At 44.5% G+C, this 22,132-nt stretch overlaps 1 protein-coding gene across 4 annotated transcripts in view; it reads right to left on the minus strand.

Moving 5' to 3' along the window:
• Positions 1 to 326: 326 nt before the first annotated feature.
• DOCK11 (dedicator of cytokinesis 11) overlaps positions 327 to 22,132 on the minus strand; it is a 177,476-nt gene continuing 155,670 nt past the window's right edge. For 3 of the 4 annotated variants that reach the window (XM_031944634.1, XM_031944635.1, XM_031944633.1), the window contains 8 exons: positions 12,974 to 13,096; positions 11,797 to 11,910; positions 10,804 to 10,950; positions 7,939 to 8,149; positions 7,571 to 7,761; positions 6,707 to 6,807; positions 4,654 to 4,792; positions 327 to 785 (listed from right to left, as the gene is read on the minus strand). In XM_031944634.1, coding sequence (XP_031800494.1) covers positions 663 to 785; positions 4,654 to 4,792; positions 6,707 to 6,807; positions 7,571 to 7,761; positions 7,939 to 8,149; positions 10,804 to 10,950; positions 11,797 to 11,910; positions 12,974 to 13,096 — 1,149 coding nt within the window. In that variant the 3' untranslated portion in view covers positions 327 to 662. Of the gene's footprint in view, positions 786 to 907; positions 926 to 4,653; positions 4,793 to 6,706; positions 6,808 to 7,570; positions 7,762 to 7,938; positions 8,150 to 10,803; positions 10,951 to 11,796; positions 11,911 to 12,973; positions 13,097 to 22,132 lie in introns of all 4 variants that reach the window. The other variant, XM_031944636.1, reaches the window with a different exon arrangement.

Raw genomic sequence — 22,132 nt, forward strand, 5'->3', positions numbered from 1 at the left:
CCTCTCTTTGTGTGTGTCTGTCTCTGTCTCTCTATCTCTTTTTTCTCTCCCTCTGATGTTCTCTGTCTCTCTGGGGACACATGCTGGTTCTTTGGGTGGGAAAGGCCCGGCTCTTTCCATCGGTGCCCGGAGCAGCTCGAGGAACCGAAAGCCTCTTGTTTCCTACCCCCCTCCTGTAGCCGCCTGAGTGTGCCTCCTGGCTAAGAACGCCAATAGCTCCCCATCTGGAAGCATTTTCTTTCTTAAATTTGTCTTCAGAAAATCCTCGTAACCCCCTCCTCAAGGCCTCGGGGATGGTGGGAGATGCACAGTAACATTTTCCTTCCTTTAAGTACAAACGTTTTGGCCTTTTATTATATCCCATTGTACAACTTTACATGGTACCATTACAATTCGGAGTCATAGGTGAGCAGATGTAATTCATTCGTTTGAGCTGCTTTTCTAGTACACAGGTTTAACTAAAAAAATACAAAACGAGCGCAGCGGTGCGTTATCCAGGCACTTCCACATTTCTTCTATACTGCAAAGAAGTGAGCACCCCGCTGGATGGCGTCGGCGGTAAGAAATACTCGGCGGGTAGCAAACCTTTCCTCTAACACGCTCGCAGTTCCAAGAATGCCCGGGAAAGGGCGGTCTGGCTTCACGTTGGCGTCCGTCACTCCTCATACCTCTGCCGCGTATCTCGGGGAGCCGTATCCTCCGTCCCCCGCCGTCCCGCTGATCGCACAGAACACGTGTAAAGTGTTGTTCATCCAGGGAGAATGCATCGGGTCTTCTTGAAACATCTGCAACGCAAGAAGTCCAACGTTAGGTGGGCCGGGAGGGAGCCACTGTGGAAACAACACAAACTAGCGGGCGGTTTCAAGTCATCACCGACAGCGGGTAAAATGACAAAGTGTAACATTACCCACACGCGTCCTCAGAGCTGGGGTGCAAAGGCAGCGCAGTAAAAAAAACAAAAAAACAAAAAAAAACAAACAAACATGGGTTATTCATTAAGAAAATGACTTGTTTGGTTTTAAATTCAATAGAAAGTGGCCCGTATCGGGCGGGGACATCAGAGGCTCTTAGATATTTGTCCCATGGGTGCTTTTGGGTCGAATTCTACAGAGCATGCTCTGAATGAGGCTCAGACTGTACTGGCTAATATAACAAACTCTAGGAGGGGGTGGAAAACCCTGCTTATTTTGTGGAAGGCGGGGTTTGAATGTTCATGAAACTTAGATTTGAAATAACCTTTTGAAGCTTTTAAAGGAAAGAGCCAGGGGAAGAGAGAGTCCTGACGCCTAGTTTTTGAAGACTTCCTTCGTAAGCTATTGTCAGACGATGCAGAAAATTAATATTGGCTATAGAACTTCTTTGATAAATATGGAAAATTCCAAACCCACAGGCTCATGGGAAGGAAAGGCAGCCCGGGTTTCTGTACTCTGAGGAAATGGGGTTCCAAACCCCACATGGGTCCCCTCTCTGATTTGAGTCATTACTTACCAGCAGGCCCTGATCACTTGGTTCTATTTTAGTTCTGAAATTTCAATGTGATATGGGGGTACTGGCTGAAGGGAGGGTCAGGGGAGGATCCCTTCCTGTCCCAAGATCCTTCCAATCCAGTCATGACTTCACCTCAGCAAGAGGCTGGGGGATGAAGTCATATTTAGGAGCGCTCTGGGAAACGTCTGCATCTGCCCTTTTAAGTCCAGTCTTCATGATGAACACTTCCTTAGGTCTAGGACAACTGACAAGACACTAAGTTAAGTCCCGGGCCGTAGTTCGGCCTATTTCTGAGGCGTAAATACTGGCTGAAATGGTAGCTCTGCCAGCCGGCTCCAGTAGCTCCAACGTACCCCGAGTTTTCCTCTGGGAGGCATTTCTAACTAAAAGGAGGCCACGGGGCCTCACAGAAAGAACACTAGCCCGGGACTTAGCAGTCTGTGAGTCATTTCATCCAGATGGTCTTCTTGTGGAGGTGGGCTCCACAGGAAGGGAGAGAGAGGATGCACAACCAGGAGGCAGGAAGGTTGCCCTTATTAACTTTGGGACCCTAGGTGAGTCATTAGCCTCAGTTTCTTTATCTGTCAAGTGGGCATCATAATAAGACCCACCTCTCTGAGTCAGTGTGAGGAACAAATGAGATAAGAAATGCACGCTGCTTCACAACTCCTGGAGCACCAGTAAATGCTAGTGTCTACAGCTAAATCGGGGATAAAAAATATGCACTAGTTTATATAGAAATGCCACATGGAGCTTATCTAGAAACCTAATATTTTGTTTCTCACATATATACATTGTCTCGACGTACATAGAAAATACAAGTCCACACAAGCCTGTGTACGTCCACACGGTAACAAGAGAATCACGGGGACCAAATGCTCTGAGCTCAGAGGGCCTGGGTTCCTTTTCAACTGAAAACATTCATGGCCCAAACTATTGTCCCTTTGACCAGGCAGGGCCGCCACCTTTAGTGGGAAGGAGTTGACGAGGGTAGATGGGGGGAAGGGCAGCAGATTTGCAGAAAGAAAAATCATTGTTTGGAGGGAAAAAAGTCCACTCAAGCGTGGTTTGTTTTAAACACTCTCTTTCTTGATCCTGTAATAATTCAGCACCACTGAGTAATTTGCTTTCATTTTGAATAATTATGGGTTCAAGAGTAGGTCAGCAGCTGCATGCAAATGACTATTCATACTCTATAATACTTCACGTGGATGGGATCATGTCTATTTCTGTTGTTCTCGCCCCTTACCAAAAGGATTTTCCCTTAAAATAGCAATTCCAGGGAAAGCTCCCAGGCTGGCCCTTGGGGGGGTGGGGTGGGGAAGATGTGGAAAACTAAGGTGTCCCACTGGTTTTCCCCCTTCTGCTCCCTTCCCCCGCTCGATGCTATGCAGAATAACTAAATCATCTTCCATGGGATGGACGTAATCTGCCCCCACCTAAATTCTCTTTTCTTCAGGCTGCACAGCCCTGGTTCTTTCGTTGTTCCTTATAAGACAGTCTGGGATGATGAGGGGATGAAAAACAAACCATCACCCTGTTGACTCATTCTGTGCAAGCAGCTGAAACCTCGAAACTGTCTGCACATCAACTTACTGATTTTTTTATATTTGACTCTTTGAGACTTAGACTCATTCGTTGTAACAGATGCCGTCTTGGTATATTGAGCTCATCGGCAGAACATCCTGTCAATGAGATGGACACAGATCTGTCTGTTGTGGCACCTGGAGGTGGGCTGTGATGTTACTGTCAGACCCTTCGGGACTATGGATGGGGGAGGGTGCAGGAGACCACCAAGCATGCTATTTCAGGAGTCCAGCCTTTAGGTGAAGCACAGCACAAAGTCACAGGAGAGGAGAGGGTGTTTATGTGGAGCTGGCACAAAGGTAGAATCATTCAGACTTGGCCACTGAGTGGATGAGGGAGGGGAAAGAGGAGGTAGAGCCCAGTGGTGCTGCCCTCACGGAAAGGGGACGGGAAGAAGAAAGATGCGGAGGGAAGATAAGGGGCTCAGGTTTGGACAGGTTTAGTTGAAGAGGTCCGGGAGAGTTCAAAGTATCCAATAGCTGAATAGAGATCACCATTGAAAGTGTATGGGCTTGGAGGCCCCCCCCCACTAGTGAGCATGGTCTGGGATGGGGGGAACACCCCCCAGGGGGGCAACACAGTGCCTCCAAAACTACCGAAGAGTATGACCAGTCAAGAAGGGTCAGGATCAAGGAAAGACAGTGAGATGTGGCAGAGAGGAGCACTTTTGGCTGAATGGTGACATCAGACACCAGAGGGAGGTAGGGATTTCAGATGACAGTGAATGGAAAGGAAATAGAGGCAGCCTGCTGTAGAGGACCTTCCCAAGGAGTTTAGCCATTTAAGAGGCAATATGGGCAGACCTGTGGGTGGGTAGGGAGGCAGCCAATTGTCAGGATCCAGTAAAGCTTTGTGAAAGAAGGGCAGTTGGGTAGCACAGTGGATAGAGCCCCAGTCCTGAAGTCGGGAGGACCCGAGTTCAAAGCTGGTCTTAGACACTTAACACTTCCTGACTGTGTGATCCTAGGTAAGTCACTTGATCCCAATTGCCTCAGCCAAAAATAAAAAAAAAATTGTTAAAGAGGGATGAGAGAGGAGATACTGTGCATAAGGAGGAGTAGCCTTGGTAACAGGCAGGGCCAGCCTCTTCCTAAGAAACCAAAGTAACAGAGGAGATCAGAGGAAGAGGGTGTTTCTATCAATGACTTCCATTTGTTCAGTGAAATGGTAGAGAAGGTCTCTGTTGAGATCAAAGCAGTGCTTTAGGAAGGTTACTTCCATGATTTGTGGAGGGAAAGAAGAGAGGGAGGGTGGGCCGGTGAGTAACTCGGCTCTTATTCGATCCAGGTGGCAGCCACGTGAGTACAGAGTAAGGGATGGAATGGAGGAAGTGACAAGAGTCAGAATCCTCATGGAAGACTCACGGAGTCTTCTCCAAGCTGAGCCCACGCCGCCTAAGGTTGACTCGGATCAGATTGTCCAGTGACATTTTGGCAAACTCGGGGACCGGGGGGAGAAAACTAAACTTCTACTTGCTCTGCGTACAGACTCAACTGACTTGGCTTCAAGTGGTGGCAGAAAACCCAGGCCCGCTTCCACAGCCCGGAACCGCTAGAGTTTGGGCATCGTGATACTTGCCTGCTCGTGGATAATGTCAGATAATTCTTTGACCATGTCTCGGAAATTGGACTTGAGGCCTTCGTGGTACTCGATTTGATCTTCTTTAATAAGTCGTTCGTTGAGTTCGAGAGCGATGCTGCAGGCTTGGATGAATTTCCTGTGGATGAACATGAACAGATCTCGTTTATCCCCGGCCTTTTCCGGGACGGACAGTCTTAGGGGCACAGGGACCTAAGGATTCAGGTTCTGCCTCCGATGGGCTGTGTGACCCTAGACTAGGCTGATGCCTTTTCCTCGTGCCTAGTCCACTCTGAGGCAACAAGCTGCAAAACAGTTGCTAATCCCCGCAATCAGTTAACTAGTGTTCATGAAGTGCCTACTAGGTGGTGTGTGTGGTAATCTCCAGCTGTCTATGCCAATGAAATCACAGGTCTGGGTCAAAAAAAGGGTCTGGGACCTTCTTGTATAAGGACCGAGGGTCTTGACCTTCCCCCTTTGAATGATCTGCCCCATACCTGCCTCTAAGTTCATATCCTCCAGGAGCCTGCCAGTCGGTTTCTCTGTTTTATGCATGAAGTCCTGGGTGATGGGACGGGCTTCATTTACTTCAAAATCTAAGCTGGACTTTGCCTGTAAGAGCTCCCCCTCCCATGTGGGGGAAAAGCCCCACAATCATGCAACATTTCACTAACAGAGTAACAGGGAGTTCTCCCCAGGCAAAGTTTGGGGCAGGGAGTACTTAGGTGATGGGAGAAAGACCATGCTGGGCAAGATCTGCAATGCCAGGCCCCGGAAGGTGGGACGTTGGATTTTTGGTTTTTTAGGCCATAAGGAAGTTCACGTGGTGTAAAGGGTGTTCAGGGCTCACGTTCACATCACACTTCAAAGTTTGCAAAGTAATTTCCACATATTCTCTTACCTGATCCTCACAACCACCAAGAAATTCAATAATAGGATCATGCCATTTTACAGAGGAGGAAACTGAGACTGCAGGAAGTTGAATGGCTTGTGGAGGAGCACAGAGCTAAGAAGGTATCCCAGACAGCTTTGGGATTCTCAGGTCCAGCTGCTGGACGAGATGGCCCTCTAGGAGGATGGGCTAGGAAAAGGGGAGTTGCGCCAAATCTAACATGGGGTTTCAGAGTCAGGACTTTGCTAGTCCTCTCCTAAGGTGGCCCCTGCTGGAAGGGCTGGCTTGTTTGTGACTCAAAGCCCCAAGACCTTAGTCCAGCTGCCTCAAGCCTCATGTAGCTAGCCTGCTCCCTCTGTGTATCCCCAGAGCACCAGACTCCCCCAGTGTATTCAAGGAACCCACATCTGTCAGGCTTCTAGCCCCTTTGCCTACCATTCGGGAGCCATTCGGGTCGGGCCAAAGTCTTGGCAGAGCCGACCGGCTGCGCCTCGTGTAGCGACCGGGACAAAGGGGCCTCGGGTGGCTCTGCTGCACGCGTGCATCCCTTCCCACTGTGTCCTGGTACTTAAATATCAAGTCTGGTACCCGCCAGCAGAAGCTGGGTTCTCTAAAGAGCCAAATGGACTATGATGGCATCGAGTGTCATCTGTTTTTTTTTTTTTCAGGGGTACATTTCCTCAGATGACCAAGCCAGCTTTAGGATTAGAGCATGGAAAGGAAGCAGGTAGGGAAGTGCTTCGGGAGTCCCCCCAAAGCACCAGATGTGGGCTTTGCACAAATACTCTTAACTGAGGGGGCGAGGCTGTGTCTAACAGGGAATGATGAGGGAAGACCAGCCAGGAAGTTTTCCATGGCTAACTCTTGGAGAGAGGGAGGGCCGCCCTCCTTTCCCCCATGTGGAATGCACAGTGAGAGCAGCTTCATATGCTCTCCCTCGTGAGAGTTTGCAAAGCACTTGGCTTTGAAATCAGCAGAGGAGTTCTAACAACAGAGGGCTCAGACACCTTTAGGGTCACCGGCTGCAGCTCTGGGTACTGGATTACTGGACAACAGGCAGCTGGGCTACTCCCGAGAAGTAGTGGGGAACCTTTATCCTTGAAGGAGAGAGATGTGGGGGGGTGACCAGGGCCTATCAAATGGGGCAGCACAGTCACTCACCTGAACATATCTTTGAGCTCGTTCACTTTCTTGGCGGGATACTTGCCAGCCTGACTGTCGCACAAGAAAGCCCGGGCGTAGGCCAAAGGGCCGGCGTTCACCTATGGTTGCATGGGGAGATAAATGACATGGCTGGAGTTAGGGGGCTGACTCCCCAAGAGCTTTCCATTTGCCCTACTAGGAATTCAAACCCTGTCCTCTTATAACAAAAAGGTTTTTGACTCGGAGGACCCCTGCAAGGATCTGGGAGATCCTCTGAGCCCACCAAAATGGTGCTGTATAGGACCAGGTGCCCCACAAGCCACTGCTCTCCATTTCTTCTACTTCTAACTGAAATGAGAGTAACTTGAAATTCAAAAACCTTTCTCCTTTTCTTCTTAGGAGCAAGAAACTTTGAAATCAACGTTCACTCGTGTCCGATTCACCGTGCCCTTATTTGGGATTTTCTTGGGAGAGACTCTCAAGTGATTGGTCATTTCCTTCTCTGGCTTGTTTTCCAGATGAGGAAATTGAGGTAAGCGGGTCACAGAGCTAGGGCAGCAGCATCTGAGGTCAGTTTGAATCAGAAGGGATGACTATTCCTAACCCCAGGCCCCCACAGTGTCCACTCACAGCGCCACCCAAGGAATGGGAAGCCAGAGCCCGAAGAGGCTGCCGGTGGGGGGGGGGAGGGGGGCTGGCTTTGTTCTTCAACCTGGGGTACTTGGTTGTGAGTTAGTGTTCTGGGCTCCAGCCGTGGGCCTTTGTGGCAAATCACTCAGCCACCATCAAGTGCCAAAAAGGTAACGGAAAGGATGAAGGCTGGCTCTGCGCCCCCCTCCCCCCGGCACACGGAGACTGTCCCTAACATCCCTTAGGCCTTACCTGGACCGAGACACAGCCCTGCAATTTCAGCTGGAGCTGAATCATGTCCACGTCGGCAGCAGAACAGAGTTTTTGCAGTTCGGCAGTTTTGTCTTTTATTTCATCAGTGGCGACATCGATGGGTTTTAAGTTAATTTGCTGTTCGTAATTGATAGGGATCCTCTTCTTAACGTACGGGAACGAGTTTGATGCTATCAAAACATGAAATTAGTTTGACTATTATGAAAAAATACTCCTGAGATAGTAAAGCAAAAAAAAGGCTCCACTCCCTCGCCCCTAACCTGTCTAGGAGTTGGCCCCCTTAGCATTCAGTGCAGCACAGAGCCAGGCCTCTGGGGGAGCCCAGGCGGGACGGGGATGGCACTTACTGGTCAGAATGGTCCGCCGTTTGCACTGCTCCTGCACAGAGCCTTGCTTTTTGCCAGATAGAGTATAGGGAGCCTCAAAAACAAATCTGTTGATGTTATGATTTTTTTCAAACTCCGTCTTCCTTTCTGAGAGCTCTTTGTCTTCAAAATAGGGCTTCACGTAAGTGACTTGGATATGGGCATACTTGGGGTCGAGGTCTTTGATGTTGACCTGTAAGATGATAAATGAGTTCAAACCAAAAGGTGGCGCAGGTCGGACTTTCCCTCCCTCCATATACTGAACTGGGCTGACTCATTCTGGCCCCAACAGCATGAAGGAATTCAAATGCTCCAAACTAGGTCCGAAGCCCCTCAGAGCCTGCTCTACCCTGTGGAGGCTGGATCTTCAGGGGACACTGGCTTTTTCCAAAAATGGGGTTCTGTTCTCTTGGATCTGCAGCCGAAGTCTATTATTAGCTTTCCCACCCTTTCCCATCATCCCTAACTTGGCTGCTCCTCTCAGCAAGGCGATAGTTTGATTTTGATGTGGTAATCGTTGCACCATGGCTAAACACTGGCTTTATGCTTTTAAGACGTTTGAATCCTGAGGGCTGGAGCACTGAAAAAATACTACAGTTATTTTCTTGACGTTCAGTTTCATCTTCGGGTCCACATTTTGTCTCCCTCTACTTCCCATCCCCCCCATGTGTATGGTCAAGCCCAAGACATTGCTGCATGGGCGGGGGCCCTCCCTCCCTCCTGAGTCCATCCTCTGTCTGGCAGGAGGTGGGTAGCATACAGCTATGTTTGCAGGTGCCCCACCAGGTCTAGATTAAGCAGACTTGGGGCAATTCTCTTCATTTTTCTTCTTTCTAATTTTCAAATTATGATTGTAGCTAGAAACCGATTATGGTCCTTTCACACCCGGGAACCAGTGAGTACCAAGTCTGACCAGAGCCCCAAAGTGTGGAGAACTGATGAACTGGGCCCAAGGTGCCTGTGTAACTACAGTTCTGTGCTGGGTTCTGTTCCTGCTCCTAATAGGAGGGAGAACTTAGGGAACATGCTACACATAGAAGAAGCTGCCAGTGCTTCAGGCCAAGCCCTATAGAAACCAAAGCTAGAATTCTGGAGCAGGGGCTGAGGCACATACAGGAGACTGATGTAGAAAGCCCGAGAAATCCTAAGGGACTTAGGTAATTCCTACATCCCCTCATAGTTTCCTTTAAGATGTGGTTCAAGTCAGGGTAAAGCTCACCTGAGTGTGCATTCCACACTATCATCCCCCTTCTGAGACCACGGTGGGGGCTCAGCGCCCCACGGGCTGGACACCACCCTGGACTCGGGGGCTCAGCTCCAAACCCTTCCCTCACCACCTAGAGCTCTTACTTGAGAAAAGCTTTCTTAAACTCTCCCAGTGAAAGCAAGCCCAGCAGCCCAAATGTGATGGGGGGGGGGGGTTGGATTAGTACTATGTGCCAGAATTCCCTCCTGTGGAAGGAGCTGCTGATGCAGAGTCCTTCCTAGTGGGTCCCTGCTCTTAGCAGTTGATGCTTTGTAAGTCATTTCTCATGCTAGGCCTGCCAGCGCTGCAGTCGCCTTGGGAAGAACATAGGCTGTTCCCGGCTATGAGCCATGTTTTGGTGGGTACCCAGACTGCCCCGTCTCTTTTAGTTTAGGATGGAGAGGCACAGAGGAGCTAGTCTTGTGCTGGCTTTCTGTGACAAAATTGACTAGACACCAGTCTTCCCAAAGTCCTTGAACTGCTCCTACATGTGGATAACTTACCTTATGGTTGTACTAGAAACCATCCAGAATCTTTCTGGAAAATAGTGAAAACCGGGCCTGCTGCAGGCTAGCCACAGGAGGTAGTTCTGGTGGTCCCAGAACCTCCAGTAAAAGTGTCATATCCTTGCCAGCGTCCTCAGATTCCAACATTAACATATTTAACAAATATCCCCACACCCTACATTACTCAAGATTTCAAGTCCAGGGGAGTTTTATAAAGAGCTTCTAATCATGTCATTATCCCAGGGGCCCTCAAACTTTTAAAATAGGGGGCCAGTTCACTGTCCCTCAGACTGTTGCAGGGCTGGACTATAGTAAAAACAAAAACTTTGTTTTGTGGGCCTTTAAAATAAAGAAACTTCATAGCCCTGGGTGAGGGGGAGAATTGTCCTCAGCTGCCACATCTGGCCTGCAGGCAGTAGTTTGAGGACCCCTATCCTGTAACATAAATGCAAGGTCTCGGGGTGGACATCGAATTTAAAATATTGGGAGTCTTCCCTTGAGCCTAGCCCAGTGTTCTTTGTACACAGCAGGTGCTTAATGTATATTTGCCAGCAATTGGCTGTTAACAGCTGTAGAAAGCTGATACAAGATGGATTGTGTGCAGGGGATCCCGTCCCCGTGCAGTATTTGGAGAAGGACAGAGTTGTGGATGCTCGAGTAAATTGACAATGTTTTGCTTTCAGTTGGTGGAGGATCTGAGATAAATACAAACACTCTTAGGCCACAGAAAGCACAATCGGTCACGGGAGAACTTTTGCTCTTCGACTGTTGCTTGTTTACCCTCACGAATAGGATTATTGGTTGGGACAAACAGCAGACTGTTCATCTGTGTGCTTACAGACAGGCTAGAAATAGGGCCTGAGTCATGAAGATGTCAATACAATCAATTCCTTTTCCCTTGATACACTCGGTAAGTGACAATTTGGTTCTGTATTCAGTTACCGAGGTGACTGTTCCACGTAGAGACAAGAAGTGGCTCACCTTCTATTTGGCTTTATCTGTGCATGGGGGGGAGGGGAAGGAGGCAGAATGCTGCTCCACCACTGCAAGAGGGACACAGGAAGTCTTTCCCCACATACCCAGGACACCCATTACCTTGTCTGAATCTTGAATTATTTTGACGTTGTCGGTACCGAATTTCTCCCCGTAAAGTTTAACGAGTCTCAAGGAGATCTCTGAGAGGCCTGTGAGCTTTGGTTCCTTGTAGATGTATTCCTTCCCATCTTCTTCTTCAAAGAAAGTCTGTTTCAAAGTTAAAATAGAGAAGAGCTGCAGAAGGGCCACAGGCATATTGGATTTAAACTAGTTGTTAAAAACACAATTTGGATTAATTGGAAAAAGAGTAAAAGACATGTGATGTAAGTGAGACAAGTTCAGGGCCAAGGCTAAGCCAGTGTTGCAAAACCCCTTTCTACCCCAGGGAAAGCAGCGGTAAGGGGATTGCTACATCAATCACAGAAGGGCAGAAGTAAAAGGTACACTTCCTACCCATGGGTACTTGTGCCAGATAGGCTGGCAGCCAAACCTCGCCCAGGAGCTGAATCCATCTGTGATGCTCTTCTATTCCCCAGCAACCAGGGGAGCACCTGGCAGATGGAGTGGGGACAGCATCCTAAGGAGACAGCCCCAGGAAACCACCCCCTGAGGGCTGCAGCCAAAAGTAAAGGGCCAACAAGGGTAGGGGAGCTGCTCTTCTTAGAGGCAGCTCCCACCCTCTAAAACAGGGGGCCAGTTCACTGTCCTTCAGAGTGTTGGAGGACCGGACTACAGTAAAAACAAAGCCTTTGTTTTGTGAGCCTTTAAATAAAGAAACTTCATAGCCCTGGGGGAGGAGGATCATGGTCCTCAGCTGCTGCATCTGACCCGCAGTTTGAGGACCCCTGCTCTAAAATAATGTCAGGTTCTATCATATATTATGTCACATTATATTAAATGGCATCACCTTAGGAAGAATCAGTGAGAAGCAAATAAATGACTGAGGGATTTTTCGCTGCAAAAGCCACATCCATTCACACTGAAAAACATACTTGAGTAAGCCTACTAAATGATGCAGCTGAGCCCCCACGGTGCCAACCAGTGGCCACTTACTTGTCCATAAAAGGCCACTCTGAAGAAGGTGCCTAAAAGCCTTTTCCTTGTGTGCATGACCTCCAGAATTTTGGTGTAAGCTCCGTGCAGGGTTCGGTAGACTTGAGTAAGTTTCTGAAAAGTGGAATCACACATCAGCTGGGCCTCTCTTTAAAGCCCTTTTCTCCATGCATTCCAATTTAAGTTTCTACTTACTGCAAAGTGATCGGGATGAGGCGGCTTCCTCCCTGCCCACCATGAGGCAGAAGCCCAGAAATCAATAAACCCAGTGTCTCTATAAGCAAGTGGTTCCCCAATGCCCCCCTAAATTGGCCATCGTGCTTGTACAATACTGCCCTCACTGACCGGCCCTTTGGTTCACAGTATGTGGATGTGGCTTCCTCTGTCTGCTCTTCCCTCACAGCTCCTGGCCCTTTTCAGATGATCACAGCCAGACATACAGATAAACGCAGGCTTAGCAAGGGCTACTAATAATAATTAGAAAGGAATCCACCATGATCACTACCACACATCCATAAGAAAGGAGACACCCCAATATTGAATTTAACTCTGCCCCAGGATAAGGCAGCCTATGTTCTCCCTTGCCTTCCTATATAGCTCTATAAAGATTTAGACATAAATTGAGCTGTATCCCTCACACCTTTTCCAAAGCTATGGAATGGGGACCACCAAATAAAACTGAAGCTCATATTAAATGAGAATTTCATAGAAAGAATCCAGGTCATACTCTTTAGGACTTTACACATGTGGAATCACATTTAGAACAGAAAGATAGCTTGTTGTCTCTCATTTTCTAAGAGGACCAATGCCATCACAAGGTGATGTCTGGAGGGTTGAGGGAGAGTTACACAAAGTCATCAGCTTCACTCTCTTTTTCCAGACTCATTGAAGTCTGGTGGCCAGCAAAGTTAGAATGGCACAGGAGGAAGTGACTTTGGAGCCACAGCTGAGAACTAGATGACCCTGAAGGAACAAGAACAGCCTTGAAAAGAGACCTTAAAGGCCAATTGGTTAACACCCTCATTTTACACAGCAGGGAAGGGAGTCATCTGACTTGAAACCCAGAGTTTTGTACAATTATTTTAAATTTCTAGCCATTTAGTAACAAGACTACTCCACTTTAAACAATTCTACCTAAAGTTGACTCTCTGCTATTTTCATGATTCTAACTACTTACCTCAAATTCCCGACGTTTCTCATAAATTGGAATGATTAATTTGGAAATCTCAGAGATTACTTCATAACGTTCTGCTTTCCACAAGCCATCTACACACTGTTCCAAGAGCTCCAACAAAACTTCCTGTGTTCAACAGAAATAGGCACAATATGGGGTTACAGACGTGTGCTTTCTGAAAGATTCCGAGTTGAAGGATTACCTTCCAAACAAACTAGCTGTGTCACTTAACCTCTCGGGGCTGTAGACAACTCTCTAAGACCGTGGGTTACATTGGGGAGAGAGTTTTGCCCCTGGCTCAATCTTTCTCCTTGTGGCAAAAGTATTCAAATAAAAACTTCCTTGTATAGAGTGAATTAAAAGAAGTTATCAATCACTAAAGACGAAAGCAAAAGAATCTTTTAGGGATGTTTACTAAGGAAATGGATCCTAGTTCTTGGTTGGTCACTCAAAAGATAAGAGAAAAACAGAGAATGATCAAAACACCAAACTTTGAATAATCCAATCTCAGAACAAGACATAGAATTATCTATAAATGAACTCTGACGGGGGAAAAAAAACTGCTGGTCCTGGTGAACTTCTATATAAAGATCAATTATAATTCTAATGGTACATATTTACATAATATGTATCACTTTCTATGAGACAAATAAATATAGATACCTAGAGAAGGATAATTAATACAAATTTTTTTCACAGAATCCTGTCAGATCACAGCACTTTGTTTAAAAAAAATCATTGATTATGACCAAGATGTAACAACATAATTAAATCAATAAAGTCTGACTAACTTCATATGTATGAATATTGTATTTCTTGTCTCACCGGTGGAAGAGGAAAGAATTTGAAAGTAAGCATAATATGCAATGCGAACACACTACAAGCTTTCCCATTAAAAATAGGAGTAAAACCATCCCATTTTGCAGATAATCAATAGCTTTGGCAAAGTTGCAGGCTACAAAATCAATACCATTTCAATAAAATAGGAACAGAATCCAAGAGACAGTAATAGAAAGGGCAATCCTATTCTGAACAGTGACAAAATGTCAAAAACATTTGGTGGTCAATCTACCAAAGCACGTAAATGCAGTTACAGCACCTTCCCTAAATAAACAAATAACACTAGCAAAGTTAATTTTTAGTAACAAAATTCATTCATAAAATTAAAAAGTTAAGGGAAATATTAAAAAAGAGGGAAGGGTGAAAGGAGAATAGCATTTCCATATCTTTAACTATTACCATAAAAGCAGCAGCCACCAAAATCATCTGGTCTTGGTTAAAAAAAAAAAAAATAGAGAAGTAGATCAATGGAACAGGCTCAAAAAGAGAGAATCAGAAAAGATAAAATTCAGTAACCTCATATGCGAAAAGCTAGAAAATATAAATCACTTAGAAAAGAACGCCCTAATTTATGACAAACTGGACAGAAATTAGGCTCAGACCATTACCCTATGCTATATTCCACAACACCTCCTAAGTGGAAATGCAACTTTGTTAATAACAATCATACCGTAAACAATTAGAACCGAAATAGCATTCACACTTAGGGGGTAGTACATGGCTTTTTCAGTATTTAAAATTTTTCATTAAATATTTCCTTCTTACATTTTTAAAAGTTTAACTTTAATACTTATTTTTTTTTTAAAGTGAGTTCCAGATTCCCTCCCTAAATCTATCAGTTTTATTGTGAAGCTGCTGCACAAAATGTCAGCACACACCAAGAAAAATAAAGACAGTGAAAAAAATGACGTGTTTGCACTCAGAGTTCATCAAGTCTCTCTCTGGAGGTAGAGAACATTTTTTTATCATGGGTCCCTTGGAATTGTCTTGGATCCTCATCTGATTCAAAACAGCTAAGCCAACTGTTCTCTGCAATACAATGATCCAAGAGAATTCCCAAGTGCTTCTAAAAGAAAACTCTTCTCCACTTCCAGGGAAACAACTATGGGAGTCTGAATGCAGATTAACTGCATTTTAAGGTAAAGTATGCAGAATGACACATACTTTTATTTTCAAGCTTTTTTTTTATTATTTGTTTTTGGTGGGAGGGGCCGTCTGGGTTTTCTTTTGAACACAGTTAATATGGAAATGTTCTGCATTATTGCATGTGTGTTATCTATATCAAATTGCTTGCCTTCTCAAGGAAGGGGGAAGGGAGGGAATTTGGAACTCAAAATTTCCCAAAATGCACAGTTTTGTTTTACATGTAATTGAAGGAAAAAATAAATAAAAAATAGCCAAGTCTTTCACGGTAGATTGTCATTACAATATTGTGTTACCGGGTACATGTTCTGGTTCTGTTCACTTCACATCATCAGCTTAAGGAAGTCTTTCTAAGTATTTCCGAAACCATCTTTCTTTCTATTTCTTACTGCACAATACTATTCCATCATAATCATGTATTACAACTTATTTAGCCATTCCCCAGTTTCCTGGGCATTTTCCTCAGTTTCCAGTTCTTTGCCACCACAAAAGAGCTGCTGGAAATATTTTTGTATAAACAGGTCTTTTCCCCCTTTTCTTGGATCCTCTTTGGGATTGCTGGGTCAAAGGGCATTCACACTTTTATAACCTTTTGAGCAGTTGTTAGGAAATGGTTTTTTAGTCAAAGGAGGAGAGATAGAAGCACTTACAAAAGCTACAATAGATTACAGCGCATCACACCGAAGAGCTTTTGTGCAAACAAAATGAATTCAACAAGGAAAAGAAAGCAAGCAGTAGAATGGGCAAAAAAATCTATGTGTTACATTTCCTTAAGATATATAAACAGTAAACAAATCTCTATATTTATTTAGGTATATAACCAAAAGCCATTCTCCAGTATATAAGTGGCCAAAGGATATGAACAGTTCTCAAGAAAAACTGAAAACTGTTAGGTAAATGAAAGAATGACAAATCACTCCTCATAAGAGAAACGCCAACCAGAATGACCATGAGATTCTGCGGCACACCAGCGCGTCGTTGGTGACATTACAAATAGGTACAACCGTTTTGGAAAGCAATGTAGAATCAGGCAAATAAAGTTTCTAAAATGTCCCTATCCTTTGACTCAAAGATCCCATTACTTAGACTTCTACCCCAAGAAGACCATTTGTAAGCAGAAAGTGTCCATTTACTAACCAAACTATTGACAGTAGCACTTTTGCTATCAAAGAATTAGAAACAAACTATATGCTCATCCATTGGGAAATGTCAAAATAAACTGTGATCCATAAATGTAACGGAATATTACTGCGCCATGAGAAATGAATATGATGAATAGAGAGAAACTTGGAAATATCTATGTGAACTGAGGCTTACAGAAAACAACTAGAGAGCAATCAAAAGCAAATGCTGTAAAATTACAAAGAACAATCCTGGCCCCAAAGAAGAACTATGGGAAGACATTCCCACCATGCCATTTTGTGCCAATGGGAAGTCTGTGGATGTGACAGGTACATAGCACCCATTTCCAAACTTTTTCAATGTATCCGTGAATTGTTGCTTCTTTTTCTTTAAAAAACACTATTAGATGGGATAGCTCTGGGGAAAATTTTACTGCTATCAATAAAAATAAATTTTAAAAATTATATTTAGCAATGAAATTGATTTCCTTCTCCCTCAGTCCTTATAAAATTTTTCAGACAAGGACACTTGTATAATAAGTTTTCTACACCATTTAAACCGAGGCTGAAGAAATTACTTGTAAGGGTCAGACTAGATAACTTAATCTAGTCTCCTAGACTCAGGTTCCTAGAAGTAATGTGATTTGCTCAAAGTCCCACAATGCATTAGTGGCAGGTAAGGACTAGAACACAAATCTTGAAGATGGCAGAGAGAAACCAGGGACTCGCTCACCTAAGCTCTCCTACAAAGACCTTCAAATAAACCCCTAAAACAAATCCTGAAGTGACAAATCCCACAAAAGGATGGGGGAGAAACAATTTTCCAACCCAAGACAACTCGACACTTTAGCAGCAATGGTCTGTCACACTGGGATAAGAGGAGATAGAGTACAATCTTGTGCAGGCTACCCCAGCACAGCCCCAGCTCCAGGAAACTGGGAATGGGAGGGAGTGAATCAGCAGCTGCAGCTCCTAGAGAGTCAAACGACTGTTAAGAAGGAGGTTACTGGAGTTTCTTTGCTGGCAGTAGGGCCACAGATCTGTTGTGCTCGTACAGATCCACCAGGTTACAGTGCTGAGTGGCAATCCCAGGGTGAGGAAGAATCCTACCACATCAGAGTTCGTGGCCTACAGTGAAGCAGGGCCCCTCATATCACAGCTCCCAGGAAGAAAAGCATACTGGTCACTCACGGACCAGAGCACAGGCCAGGACACCAGTAAACACACCTCTCTTCAGATCACACCACCACGGAAGAATGGAAAACTTCACTGAAGAAAATAATTCCTTAAAAATTAGAACTGACCAAGTGGAAACTAATGATTCTAGGAGAGATCAAGAAACATTTGAATAAAATCAAAAGAATGAAAAAAATTCAAGAAACTGAAATTATGTCACTGAAAAATAACTGACTCGGAAAACAGATCCAGGAGAAAGAATTTTAACATCATTGGATTTCCTGAAATCCATGATCAAAAGAGCCTAGACAACATCTCTCAAGAAATTATCAAGGAAAAGTGCCCCGAAGTTTACCAGAATGTAAACTACAAATGCAAAGAATCTACTGATCACCAAATGAAAACTCCCAGGAATACTATGGCCAAATTCTAGCACTCCCAGGTTGAAGAAAAAGTATTGCAAATAACCAGAAAGAAATAATGCTAGGGAAGCCTTAGTCAAGATAGCACAAGATTTAGCAGTTTCTTCATTAAAGGATCTCAGGGCTTGGAATATAATGTTCCACAGGGCAAAGGAGGTCTAGGATTATAACCAAGGACCAATAAACTGAGTATAATCCTGCCGGGGGAAAAATGGATATTCAATAAATAGAGGACTTTCAAGCATTCCTGATGAAAAGACCTGAGCTGAATAGAAAATTTGACTTTCAAATACTCAAGAATCACAGAAAGATAAACAGGAAAAGGAAATCATAAGGGATTTAAAGTTAAACAGTTTATATTCCTATAGCGGAGGGTAATGCTTGTGATTCATAAGAACTTTTTTCATCATTAGGGCAGTTAAAGGGTGTGTGTGTGTGTGTGTGTGTGTGTGTGTGTGACAGAGCACAGGTGTGAGTTGAATGTGAAGGGATGATATCTAAAAAAATAAAGGGGTGAGAGAGAGGAATGCACTTGAAGAAAGGGAAAGGGACAGGGAGAATGGGTAGAATGGGATAAATTATCTCATAAAAGAGATAAAGTATAACTATTATGGCAGAGGGGGTGTTAGAGGAGACACCAGGGAACACACGAACCTTATTCTCCTCAGAATCGGCTTAAAGAGGGAAGAACACACTACTCAATTGGATCTAGAAATCTTTCTTACTCTACAGGAAACCAGGACAAGGGGATGAGAGAAAGGGGAAGGCACTTATGGAAGGAAAGGTGGACTGGGGAAGGCACCAATCTGGAGCAGAATACTTTGAGGGGGGGGAGAGGGAATGTAATGTCCAGACTAGCTCTCTGGATGATCTCAGGATCGAGTCCTTGGTCTTAGTGGAGAAGTGAAGGAGGCAGGAGGATTAGTACGAGGCTGGCCAAAGATGGAGTCTGAACTCTGGAGTCTGCAGCCTAAAGTCTTGTCTGCGTCTGTGTATCGGAGTCCTTCCAGCCCTTAAATACCTTGGTACGGTTACAGCACAGTGAGTGTGCGCCAACATAGCCAGCGTATCACCATATTACACTAAGTATGTGCTTAACTATAAGTACCCTGCTGACCTAGATTCAAGTACACCTTTTCAGAGTTCCGACCCTCTACAGGGGAGGGCAAAAGGAGAGAATGGAATAAATGGGGGAAATAGGATGGAGGGAAATAGCGATTCTAACTGAAAACTTTTTTGAATAGGTTTCTCTAAGAATGGCCTCATCTCTCAGTTGAAAAGAAAAATGAGTCAGGGGGATAAAAATAAAAGCTATTTCTTCATGACAGATGATCAAAAACTAGTTTTCAAATGAAGTAATCAAAGCCATCTCTAGCCAAATGAAAAAATGCTCTAAATCACTCCTAATGACTGAAGCAATGCAAATTAAAATACTGAGCTACTAGCTCACACCTATTAGATGGGCCAATAGGACAGAAAAGGCAAATGATAAATGTTGGAGAGGATGTGGGAAAAGTTAGACATTTATGCACAGTTGTTGGAGTTGCATATTGAGTCAACCATTACGTAGAACAATTTGCCACGCTCTCCAAATATTTACAGGGGCTCTTTTCTGGTGAAAAGCAAAGACTTGAAAATTGAGGGGATAGCTATCAATTGAGGAATGGCTGAACAATTCGTGATGAAAGACTATTGTTGTAATATTCTTCTCTAAATCATAATATTCTCTGGGAACAGGTTTCTTGGGGGGCTTCTGGTGGCAGTCTTTGTTTCAGCTCAGTAATCACCCCAAATGCAGCCATGAGTTAAAGTCCAAATCCTTTGTCTCCTTCAAAGTCTTATCTCCTTCACTTGGGGCTCGGCTAATTTTTCTGGAGGCCTATCGCTCTCCTTGGTTCTGAGAGGCCTGCCTTCTCTGGCTTCTCAATCTTCCAGACTCCAAAGGTTTCTGTTTCAGCCTCCGGCCACAACAAAGGTGGAAGATAGAATGAATCTGTCTCAGCCTCCGAGAGCTTCTAGTACACCTGTCCTTTCTGGCCCTGAGAGCTCCTCCTTATATGCTCCACACTGAGTACACACCAATCATTACATCACTAAGAAACCATAATTTGTTGTAGGATTAAATCAATGCTAAACTACATTTAACCACTGTCTCCTCAATCCCACTTACTTAGAATCTTGTAAGAATCCCAACATATTGTGATATAAGAGATGATGAGGAGGATGATCTCAGAGAAACTTGGAGAGACTTCCGTGAGCTGAGGCAAAATGAAATGAGTAGAACCAGGAGAACATCAGACACCCTAACAGCAATGTTGTAAGATGATCAGCTGTGAATGACTTGACTATTCTAACCAATGCAATGACCCACGACAACTCTGAAGGACTTAGCATGCTATCATCCCCAGAGAAAGAACACCCATCAAAGCATACTGTTTAAACTTCCTTCATTTTTCTTGGGTTTTCATTTTGGTCTGTGATTTTTTTTTAACAATGTGACTGATATAGGAATAAGTTATACATATGGAATCCTATAAAACATATGTCAAGTTGCTTGCCTTCTCAATGAGGGGGGTAAGGAGGGAGGGAGAGAATTTGGAGTTCAGCTTTAAAATTAAATGTTGAAAAGTGTTTTACATGTAATAGGGGGAAAAGAAAATATTAAATTAAAAATAAAATTATTTTTAAAAAGAACCCAAGTCTCTTCCCATGTAGTAATCTATTGATTTGGCCAGTTAACTGAACCAGGAGCAATTTGAAATGTACACAGCTTTTCTAAGTTAAGGCACTCCCCCCTCCCCCCGCCACTGCTTCTTGGACAATACATTCTAGGTGCTGCATATATTTCTAAACAAAGCTTGGGTTTGAATAATGGTTATTCTCAGGGCTGCTACCTCTCTGATCATCTCTGCCTCCTGTCATCTCAGAAGGATGGCTGTCTCCTAAATCTGGGTTCCGAGCACGTCTCTCTTTCTTCTAGAAGAAAGAACACTAGCCTAGAAGTGAGAAGACTGCTTTTAGCTCTGGCTCTGGATGAGACCCCTTAGCTTCTCCAAACCTCAGTTACCTCATCTTTAAAGTGGAGCTAAACAATGGATACCTTCACAACATGGTTGTGGAGTTCCAGTTAAATACTACATCTAAGAAACCTTTTGAAAGCAAACAACCCAACCGTAAGAGGACTTCTCATCTAAATCACCATCGCCAACTGCTACCTCTCTCAAGTTCTAGTCCTGTACACACCTCCAACTTAGCATGTTCCAAACCAAATTCATCTTCCTCTCCCGAAACCAACTCCACTTTTCTCACTTCCTTATTTCTATTAATGGCCCCTTGGCTTGAAATTTGAGTCATCTCTGATTTCTCTTCCTCCCTCACCAAGTCCTGGCATTTTTTCCTTTGTAATGTTTCTCATTTCTGGTTTTTTCCTTCCCATTTCCAATGCTACAACCCTAGCTTAGAATTCAGCACCTTGCACCTAGTCCACTGGGTTACTCTTCTAATTTGTCTCACTGCCTCTTGTCTCTCCCATCTTTCATGTAACTCCTCGAGTAGTGTTGTTCGAGTATCCATTCTGCTGGGTCCCTCTTTTTTTTAAACAGGTCCCCCTCGCTTAGAGGAACAAGTCCAAACGCTGTAGCCTGACTTGTGTGACTTCCCAGTACCTTCCTTTCCACCTTCACCTCCTATTCTTTTACTTACAGGAGCCCTATGGTCCATCCAAACTGGTTTGGGCTTTCCCATCTCTATTTATATTGCTTCCCCTCCCCCTAATTACTCTTCTTCTCTCCATCCGTCTATATCCTATCAAATGATGTGCTGTTTGTAAAGTGCTTAACCCAATGCCTGGCACCCAGGACATTTTCATTAAATGGCGGGTTCCTTCCTCCACCCTTGAAATTCAGCTTCCCAGGACCAGATCTAATCCCGCTTCCTTCATGACCAGACCAGTCAAATCAATCTCTTGTTCTTCAAGCTCCTAGAACACACACTGCCTGTATTATTCTTAAACCAGTGCTATCTCGTGTGTACACATGATCCCCATGGAGACGGGTCAGTCTTACAAGACAGGGAGCATTTTATCCTTTTGTCTTACAGATACCTTGCGTAACTATTTGTTGATTAACTGATAAAGTCTTTCCCTGTTAAGTTTGGGGAAAGATTTAATTATTCCCTTGGTCTTCACCATAGAAAACTTTAATTTTGTAACTTTATGAAATCGTTTTCAAAATATGTTTACATTGCTTAGAAGATGCAAAGCTGTGGTTAGCAAAATGCTGACATTTTTAGTAATGCCGGGTAACAAATCAGTCATTTGCCCACGAAAGGGTTCAAGGGCCTGGTCTTTCCATCTTGGCTGAAGCAAGCTCGACCTCTGCAGTTTCAATGCCCCAAGGTCAACTGGGAGTCACGTGCAAAAATACTCAACCATACTAGTTCTGAAGGTGCTCTTAATCTTA

This window comes from Sarcophilus harrisii, chromosome X, assembly GCF_902635505.1.
Source record: "Sarcophilus harrisii chromosome X, mSarHar1.11, whole genome shotgun sequence".
In the NCBI taxonomy this organism is placed as follows: Eukaryota; Metazoa; Chordata; class Mammalia; order Dasyuromorphia; family Dasyuridae; genus Sarcophilus; species Sarcophilus harrisii.